Source organism: Erpetoichthys calabaricus, chromosome 6, assembly GCF_900747795.2.
Source record: "Erpetoichthys calabaricus chromosome 6, fErpCal1.3, whole genome shotgun sequence".
Taxonomy (NCBI): Eukaryota; Metazoa; Chordata; class Cladistia; order Polypteriformes; family Polypteridae; genus Erpetoichthys; species Erpetoichthys calabaricus.
The window spans coordinates 46,695,933-46,706,452 of NC_041399.2; the positions used below are offsets into that span (position 1 = coordinate 46,695,933).

Below are 10,520 nucleotides of genomic sequence, written 5' to 3' on the forward strand. Positions count from 1 at the left end.
CTCAGGCTCAAGGAATATTACATTAGTTAAATAGTATAATTGCATATTTTTACATATCATGCAAGAGGGCTCTGAATTTACACATTTTCAAAATTCATTGTGACTGACTGTAGAGAATAAGAACAGAGCATTTGTCTAAACACATCAAAATTCAAGTTTTTAAGGAGAATTTTTCTATTAATATTAATAAGGATATGTAATTTACTAGATTATCCATCCAGAATTAAACATGCCTACCATATATACCCACATATAAATTGGGTCTTGAAACCCGAAAAATCGATCAATGCGCCTGTTCAAAAATGCAATGCTTACATTTTTTTTTTCTTTTTTTTATATCTTGCTTCCTCCAATCTCACATCAGTTTCTCGGGCGCATCGAAGTTTGTTGCAGCAGCGCAGTTACCAGTTTCTTTCTGTACTTCAGCGACATTTAATTTAAAACCGGCTTCATATTTTCTTCTGCTCGAACGCTCCATCGTAGATAAGGGATACAATAAAGGTGCATGAGGGTGTGAGATACAAAAAACAAAAATCAGTGAAAACGTTACATCGGAATAGTTCGGGTATTACTGTGTGGTCACATAGGCACAATACATAGAAAAAAAAAAAGGCAGTGTGCTCCATGGTTACTCTCTCAGGTGGGCGTTAGCATATCATAATCTCTTGGACCAATAGCGTGAGTTTTATGCATTCGACTTATACAATCAACATTATAAAATACCAAAAATTATATGTTAAAATCAACTCCCAACTTATCAGCGGGAGAACTTATCCGCGAGTATATATGGTAATCCATTTCAGGGTCACAGAGGGTCAAAGACACTCTGTGAAGCATTGGGCACAAGGTACGAGCAAACCTTAGATGGGGTCCCAGGACAAACACTTGTATACATCCACATGTGGCACCATTTAAAGTTGCTAAAATAATGCTAAAACCCCATATCTTTCAGAAGTTGGGGGGGAAGGGGACCCAAACCCAGACCTTGCAGTGCCTGGGCTGGCTTTCGGACCCAAGACTCTGAATCTTTTAGGAAACAGCATGAACAGCTGTACCCTGTGCCATCCTTTACAGGTTAAAAAAAAGTACATTACCCTGTTTTAGCTCTTCTGTAGTTCACTGCCAGAATACATGCAAAAGCTCACATTTTGAGAAAAAAAACTAACTAATGGCAAGTTCATATTTAATGGCTAGCAGGTTCTAGATAATATTATAACTCGATAAATCCTCAACATAATCCAAAATGGTCAGTCTATTGATGCCTTTAGTTATATTCTATTGTACAGTAATTGGATGGTTTTCTTTTCATTTAGTACTTTTCTTGAGCCTAAAACCATGCAGTTTTGTGACATACTTTATATAAAACATTGCATTCTTTCTGGCATGCCAGCATACAGAATGTCTTTGTTACTTGTAGCACAGAACAAATAAAGGGTAATGGTAAAATTGTTTGAGGGTTTTATATCTGATAAAATGATTAATACTATCGTACGAAAGAGATTGTCTAACATTGCAAATGATTGTATAGTGTAGACCTTAATATGTACCCCTACATATTTGTGATCTAAAGTGAATTTGAAATTTGTAATGTAATTTTCATAATTTGTTTTTCCATGAAGTAGCTTTTGAGTTAATATCAAAGATAGACAAGATATCTACCATACAATGGTAATGAAAGGATTAGATACAAAGAATGTTTTGAAGACCCATGATGCCTTTAAACAAATGTTTTTTTGTAAAATTTTAATGTTGTGCAGCATTTTAATATACAGTGCATCCGGAAAGTATTCACAGCGCATCACTTTTTCCACATTTTCTTATGTTACAGCCTTATTCCAAAATGGATTAAATTCACTTTTTTCCCTCAGAATTCTACACACAACACCCCATAATGACAACGTGAGAAAAGTCTACTTGATTTTTTTGCAAATTTATTAAAAATAAAAACACTGAGAAATCACATGTACATAAGTATTCACAGCCTTTGCTCAATACTTTGTCGATGCACCTTTGTCAGCAATTACAGCCTCAAGTCTTTTTGAATATGATGCCACAAGCTTGGCACACCTATACTTGGCCAGTTTCGCCCATTCCTCTTTGCAGCACCTCTCAAGCTCCATCAGGTTGGATGGGAAGTGTCGGTGCACAGCCATTTTAAGATCTCTCCAGAGATGTTCAATCGGATTCAAGTCTGGGCTCTGGCTGGGCCACTCAAGGACATTCACAGAGTTATCCTGAAGCCTGGTTTCCTCCAAACGTGACGCCTGGCATTCACACCAAAGAGTTCAGTCTTTGTCTCATCAGACCAGAGAATTTTCTCTCTCATGGTCTGAGAGTCCTTCATGTGCCTTTTGGCAAACTCCAGGCGGGCTGCCATGTGCCTTTTACTAAGGAGTGGCTTCTGTCTGGCCACTCTACCATACAGGCCTGATTGGTGGATTGCTGCAGAGATGGTTGTCCTTCTGGAAGGTTCTCCTCTCTCCATAGAGGACCTCTGGAGCTCTGACAGAGTGACCATCGGGTTCTTGGTCACCTCCCTGACTAAGGCCCTTCTCCCCCGATCGCTCAGTTTAGATGGCCGGCCAGCTCTAGGAAGAGTCCTGGTGGTTTCGAACTTCTTCCATTTACGGATGATGGAGGCCACTGTGCTCATTGGGACCTTCAAAGCTGCAGAAATTTTTCTGTAACCTTCCCCAGATTTGTGCCTCGAGACAATCCTATCTCGGAGGTCTACAGACAATTCCTTTGACTTCATGCTTGGTTTGTGCTCTGACATGAACTGTCAACTGTGGGACCTTATATAGACAGGTGTGTGCCTTTCCAAATCATGTCCAATCAACTGAATTTACCACAGGTGGACTCCAATTAAGCTGCAGAAACATCTCAAGGATGATCAGGGGAAACAGGATGCACCTGAGCTCAATTTTGAGCTTCATGGCAAAGGCTGTGAATACTTATGTACATGTGCTTTCTCAATTTATTATTTTTAATAAATTTGCAAAAATCTCAAGTAAACTTTTTTCACGTTGTCATTATAGGGTGTTGTATGTAGAATTCTAAGGAAAAAAATTTATTTAATCCATTTTGGAATAAGGCTGTAACATAACAAATTGTGAAAAAAGTGATGCGCTGCGAATACTTTCCGAATGCACTGTACATAAGTAAAATTTAATGTAAGTAAATGTAAAATATTACATGTGGGAAGTAAAAACATTTAGATTTGAATACACAATGGGAGGTCTGAAACTTGAAAGTACACCTTATGAGAAGGACTTAAGCAGTCATAGGGGTATCATCACTATTTACATCCAGACAGTATACAGAAGTGATCAATAAAGAAAGCTAATAGGATGTTGGGTTATATAACATGATGTTTGGAGTACAAGTCAAGGAAGATTATACTAAACTTTTACAACATGCTAGTTAGGCCTCACCTGGAATACTGTGTTCAGTTTTGATCTACAAATTTCTAAAAAGATGTAACAGCGCTGCAGAGAAGAGCAACTAGAAAGTCAGAGAAGAGCAACTAGGCTGATTCAGGAACTAAGAGGCTTGGGCTATGAGGAGAGACTGAAGGAGTTGAACCTTTTCAGTTTATACAAACAGAGATTAAGAGGGAACAAGTAGCACAGTGGATCCCAGTTCTTACTTTAAAGTAAATTCTTTAAAGAACATGTTTAGAAAGTTGTTAAGGACAGATGTGGCACAAATTCTGGAAGGATTTTTTTTCACACAGAGAACCATAAACATATTGAATAAATTACCAAGTAGGGTGGTAGAAAGTGGGACTTTAGGGACTTTCACATCTCATCTTGATGTTATTTGGTCAATTTAGGTGAACAGGATGAACATGCTTTTGGGGAGTTGAATGGTCTGTTCTCACCACAGTTTTTCTAATGGTCTAATTTTGTGTGTCTTCACGTGCACCCATACCTCTTTTCATGCCCCTGGTTGAGTTAAATCCCTTTGCAAATTCACCTACTTTGCAGAGGGCAAGCTTCCTGAAAAATAGGGTTTTTTATTTTACAGCCCTGGTGTATGGCCTACTCCTTCTAAATAAACAGACACACCTTGAAATAGGAAACTGAAGGCCCAAACACTCAAATCACAGAGGAAAAAATACCATTTGGGTGGGTCCTACATGCTGGTTTAACTTCCAGAAATACAGTAAATATCCATCAAGGCATTGAAAAGCAGCACATCATCAGAGCAACATTCTCTGGGCCATCAATGACAGTGAGATCATAGGCAAGTTTCTTATCTGTGACTGAAGTCTTGGCTCTTCAGCTGTGTCCAGATGGATTTTTTCAGAGAAAAATTCCAAAAGCTGGATGACTTGATAGATTAAAACGAAATAGCACTCTTATGCTAAACAAATGTTCTTGTTGGGCAGCTCTCAAAATGTGTTAGCTTCTCTTTTTATCATGTTATTCAAATAATGTTTATAAGTACTATTCAAATTGATGATACAGCTGTACTAATTAGTGATTCTTGCCTTAGTTTTTCTCTGGATGGCTATTTGATAAAGGCCTTGTCTTATATCTTACAAATTATTTTCTTGAAGTAAGACATCTAAACTAAATTCTTTCATATGCCTGTATGTATAAATGCAGACTAAATCTACATGTAAACATGCTGTACATACTGTACATAAAAAGTTAGAGCATGAAAAAAAGGATGTGGCCAGAGGGGTGTACTTTTGAGCAGAGCTTAAACCCAAATAAAGCTATCAAGGCTAAAACGTATAAATAAAAGAAAAAGGTTTGTTATAATAAATTAACAACACAGAAGTGTACAAGAGCTGGAAGTCTTAAATACAAAAGGAAAAAAAGTACAACAAAACTGCTCCCTGCCTTAACAATGGTTCAAGGTACAACTCTCGATTAGGGTGGCTACTCCACTTTCCTATCTGGCTTTTTCTACAATAAATCTCCTTATGCTCATTCTTTCTGTCAGGCCTAAATTTTTTGGCCTCTCTTTTAATCATCAGTTGAGGTTTTGCCAAAAAAATTCTTCCATCTCTAAGATCACCTGTTTTTGGGCCTGTCAGAGCTTTAAATCCCTGGTCAGCCCTGGTCAGGAACTGTTTCCAGGTGAAGACCATACATCACTTCCAGAATCAGGACTAGAGTATGGAACATCTTGTTTCATTGCTCCTAGGACTCCTTGGGAGCTAAGATGTCCTCAACTGTGAATTCCAAGTCTCCTTTAAAAGATTAAGCCATTCCCAGCTCATCTGTTGATTATAATTAGGAGAAAGGAGCCATGTACCATATAAGTTAATGGATTTCCCTGCTGCCGCCTGTTGGCTTAGTGGACTCCCAAGGATGTTACCCAGATTTATGTTCTGGGAGTTATTATCTCCTGGGCATCTTCTATTAAAATGAAGCATAGAGCACCTTGATGATGGTGTTTAAGTGTCACTAACAGCAGTGTTAGGCACAACCCACTAGGGCAATTTAATGTCAAACTCCTGTTCTCCATGATGTTAAACTGCCTGCATTTGACATTGCGTTTGGGTACTCTGGCTTATCAGCTGGACCACATTGGACTGGCAGTGTGAAAAAGGCATTAGATGCAATAAAAATTAAAGTGACTACTGATAAATGGCTTTCTTTTGTGTGCGCTTTTAAAGGTCACCTGAAGCATTGAGGGAAGCAAGAAAAGAGGTAGAACAGTTACTTCAAGACACCAATCAGAGTACTGAGACACAAGTTTGCTTTACTAAAGATCATCTAGACAACATGACAGTTTTAGGTAAGCTGTAATTTTTCTGTTAAGCACCTTTAATAATTTTTTGTTTGTTTTTTTAACAATTTGTACTATATTGTAACTAAGTCTATGATATAATATATATCGTATAATATATATATAAATATTTTTTTTCTTTAAATTTAACATCAGGCAGTATAATTGATGAAGCTTTACGTCTGTCAAGTGCCTCCATTATGATTCGTGTTGCCAATGAAAATTTCATTCTTACGTTGGACTCCCGTGAAGAGATTAAGATTCGCAAAGGTGACTGCATTGCTCTGTATCCTCAGATGATACACTTGGACCCCGAGATATATGAAGATGCAAAGGTATGTTTTGAAACTTGTCCATCTTTTTTTAGACCTCATTATCTTATCAATAGCAGTAAAGTACCATTTGAAGATGTTAAAGCAACCATTAAAACAATGATATTGAAAACAGTGTAACTTTAACAATGTCTGCCTGAATGTGTGCACAATTGAAAAATCACATGCCTCAAGTGTAACGAATGCTTTGAATTTCAGTAAAATGGCAAATGTGGTAATTTACATCAACTGTAAGTAAAGAATTGTCCTGTAATGCATTATGCAGTGCAACAAGCTGAAGGACATTGCTGAAAATTTTTGATCACTGCAGCAGCTTAACACCTGCAGTGTTTATTAGTTATTTATTTGTTATTTATTGGCTGTTTGATGAATGGGCTCCTACCAGGGTTTCTACAGTACTAAATAAATTTAAAAAACTTATGAAATGAAACAAGGGCTAGTGTTTATAATATTTTAAGCTTGTCTACAGAAAGTAATAATGAGTGGAGTAATAAAATGTATGTCATATCATTTTCAGCATCTCCTTTTCAGGTGATGAAGAAATAGTATAAATTTCATTCTATTTTTGTATTCAATTTTTGTGTGAACAAATAAATTTGCTGCTCTCACCTTTCCTTCTGCAGCTATGCATTTAGTTAGACGATGTTGTCATTGCTAGAAACATACTTAGAACTCTGTTTCTGGAATACCCTTGAGCTCCTTTTTCATGTTACACTGAATGTGAGAAACCTTTGCAAATCTTCATCCTTTCATGGCAGTTTTAATTTTGGGAAGACCCAGAACTCGCAAGAGGCTAAGACAAGTGAATAGGATAGATCAAGGGGTGGGCAATGTCGGTCCTGGAGAGCCGCTGTGGCTGCAGGTTTTCATTCCTACCCAATTGCTTAATTAGAAACCCATCCTTGCCAAACTCGGGCCTTATTTAATTTCATGGCTTGTTAGTCTGCATTGTAAGGTTCTTTATATTGCAGATTTTATCCTTTCCAAGGATATCGTTCAAATGATTTGAAGCCTAAAATGGATAATTTTCAGTCTGTTGCATTTTCTATTAAGTGTTTTATTAAATCTAACAGTGCATGATGAACACACACAGATGTAAATGGAAACAAGCTAGATGGAGAACTGCTGGCTGCTTTGTCATTTACATCTTATTACTAAATAAGGAGCCATTAAAAACAATGAATGCAGCTGTTTAAGACTGAAATAAGCAATTCAGGGTGGGGAACCTTAACAAGCGAGACCACTAAAATGAAGGATCAAAATGTCATTTAAGCAATAAATGCTTCATCAGCAATAATCGACTTCTCATTAAAAAACTGGGTTGGAACAAAACCCTGCAGCCACTGTAGCTCTCCAGGACTGACATTGCCCACCCCTGGGATAGATGATCCAATTTGGTAATTGATTTCTTAGCCGGATTGTCATGAATACCGAGTACATCGTGACCTGTGGCACTGTCATGATGAATGGATCCACATTTGGCATCGTCGTTCACATCTTCTCGCCCCTCTCCGAGCCTGTTATGCTACTCAGAGATGCTTAACTTTTTCATAGCATTGTCACCATATTCCACTTTGAACAGCTCCAGTGTTTCAGTAGCACTTTGTAGTTTGGCCGTCACTAAGCGGGCATTCTAGGAGTTAAATTGTCACACCACACATCTTTAAATAGAAAGAGAGCTTGAAAAACCCAGAATGTAGTACACTGAAAACTACTCAACATAGTTTCCCCAGTTTTTTAGACCTGTTCTGTCCACCAGTGGGCCTTGGGTCCATCTGGCTGTCTATTGGTTGCTTAGTGCACCCTGTTTGTTGAGCAGCAAGGTTTTAAACAATGCAATACAGTATGCACATACTGTAGGTTGAATGCAAATATAAAGTATCATTAGTTTGATGAAAACATTGAAGTAGCTTCTAAAAACATATAGGTACTATACTATGGTTCTTAAAAAATCAAGATTATACATTATATAATATATATACATTATAATATTATATATATATTATACATTATATAAGATTATATATTATAAATTGATTTCAGATTAGATTTGTAAATTCTATTTCTTTTAATAGTTTGTGTCTTCTAATTTGATTAACTAGCATTTGCATGAATATTATTTTTGTTGTTTTTTTGTCTTTCCCCCATTTCCAGGAGTTTAAATATAATCGATTTTTGGATGAGAATGGACAAAGGAAGACATGTTTTCTTAAAAACGGAAGAAAATTTAAGAGTTTCCTCTTGCCTTTCGGAGCAGGTATAAGTGAATGCCCAGGCCGATTTTTTGCAGTCAATGAAATTAAACAGTTTTTAGCCCTAATTCTTTGCCATTATGACCTAGAACTACAAAACATGGATATTCCTCCCTTGGACAATTCAAGGGCTGGTTTTGGCATACTGCAGCCCAAGTACGATGTTCAATTTAGATACAAACTTAAGAGAAAGAATCGCGAGAAGCTGTAAAAAAGTAAAAGTAAATTTCACCTAAGGAGTAAATTGTTAACACCACAACAATGTGAATTATTTGAACTTTACATATATGGTGATAAATTTAGCCTTGGAATAAACATCATATGGCAAGGTCATTGATCAGAATATGAAACAGCTGGTTGAATAGTTGAAACACCTAACAAGTACAATTCTAGTGTATTCAGTTCACAGTGCATTCTTGGATCATCTTCCCATTCATCTATTCCTCATCTGTTCAGGATTACTTTCTTATGATAAACTATTGTTCACATGGCACATAAACTATAGTCTTAACTGCATTACAGCATCAAGTAAAAAAAAAAATCTTGCATTTGTAGTTTTTATTATTTTGTATTACTAGATCAGCTAATATGTTTAGCAAGCAAAGTAAATCCATGTATTGAAGAGCAATAAAATACACATATATAAAAGAAAACAAACAAGCAAGCTGATTGCCCCCTGGTAGCCATAATAGTCCATTACAGATATAAAATCCATATTTGTTTTTCCCTTTCCCTTTCTGCTCAAGCGGATTAAACAAGAAAGATGTAGCAAGCAATGGCAAGACCAAAGAAACTTGAGTTAAACCTATCTGCATGAGTGGGTATGACTAAATAAGAATTGTATTCTCCTTATCTGGATTAAATATTGCAGTTTTTTTTACCATATACTTAATCTTTCTCCCACCATTTCAATCGCCACTAATGTCAGTTGAATGGTGCTAGAATCACTTGATGAATTATAAAATCCGCTCAACATGCCAGGATTTGTTTTAAAATGCTCATATGTAAGAACAAAAGAATATAAGAAATTTGACAAACAAGAGGAAACCATTGAGTCATTCAAGCTTGCTTGTTTAGCTAATAGCTAAGATGTCTCAATAGCTCATCCAGACACTTCTTAAAAGTTGTCAAAGTGTCTGCTTCGACTGCATGTCTCGGTAGTTTGTTCCATAACTCTTCATGTAAAGAAGTGCTTACTGGCTTAAATACTCCTAACCTTAATTCCCAAAAAAAAAAAATTATAAATTGTAATGTTTTAATGTGTAAATGTCTAACCATTTCTTCACCTTTGCCAGAAGGTCACTCTTGGGTAATGTTTTAAGTTACTTTCTATTATGGTAATACGTCGAAGCCTCTGATTTGTAAATAAACTTTTTTTTTGTTTGGAAAATTGTAAAATAAACTGCAGAAAGTGAAACTGCCATTGTATACAGTGTAACTGTCTGATAGGCTAAATTTAACATCTGCATTTTTAATCACGTTCTATACATATAGCAAACCTTATATTATTCTACATTGTTAATCTTCTCATTGTTTTACTCTTTTAGCATGACCTAGGATTGCCTGGTATATAATACAGTGCAGTACAGTTTTATCCTGCAGTTTGTATTCACATATTCTGCTTTTTACAACAGAATTAATCATTTCTCCTTTTAATGGGATCACTTTTTAAAATGTGATACAGGTCTGTGATCTTGATATTTTTTATATGTTATAACTGTGAAAACTGGTGTTGCATGGCCTCTTTGTTATGGTCACAAGTGTCTCTGCAATGTCGTCTCTTTGCACTTTATTCACCTCTCTTATAGTAGACATGAATGATAGACTTCTAGTTCTTATGTCTTTTATTGTAGCTCACCAAAGTTATTAATAAGGCAGGAAACGGTGCCAAAAGCACAAGAAAATTGCACCATAAAGACTACTTAAAATATATCCATGCAACACTGTGATAAAAAATAACAAATGATGAAAATGTGACTTTAAACATGGTGGTAAAAAAAACTTTATACACCAAACTTCTGCAATAAAAATAATGTACTAAGAATGAAGTCAGCATTAAATTTAATTGTGAAACATATTCCAGCTCATAGTTATCTCATAATGTATGTTGCTGCTGTGAAAATTACCCTTGGTGGTTTGTAAATACTGTAAAGTATATGATTCTCAAAATAAACCAATAATCCCTTAA

At 36.1% G+C, this 10,520-nt stretch overlaps 1 protein-coding gene across 1 annotated transcript in view; it reads left to right on the forward strand.

Moving 5' to 3' along the window:
• Nucleotides 1-10,520, forward strand: part of LOC114653313 (cytochrome P450 7A1-like) — a 50,644-nt gene extending 40,124 nt beyond the window's left edge. Inside the window, exons 4-6 of the mRNA XM_028803557.2 lie at nt 5,636-5,757; nt 5,905-6,083; nt 8,235-10,520. Of these exons, the coding sequence (XP_028659390.1) occupies nt 5,636-5,757; nt 5,905-6,083; nt 8,235-8,543 (610 nt within the window). The 3' untranslated portion in view covers nt 8,544-10,520. The remainder of the gene's footprint in view (nt 1-5,635; nt 5,758-5,904; nt 6,084-8,234) is intronic.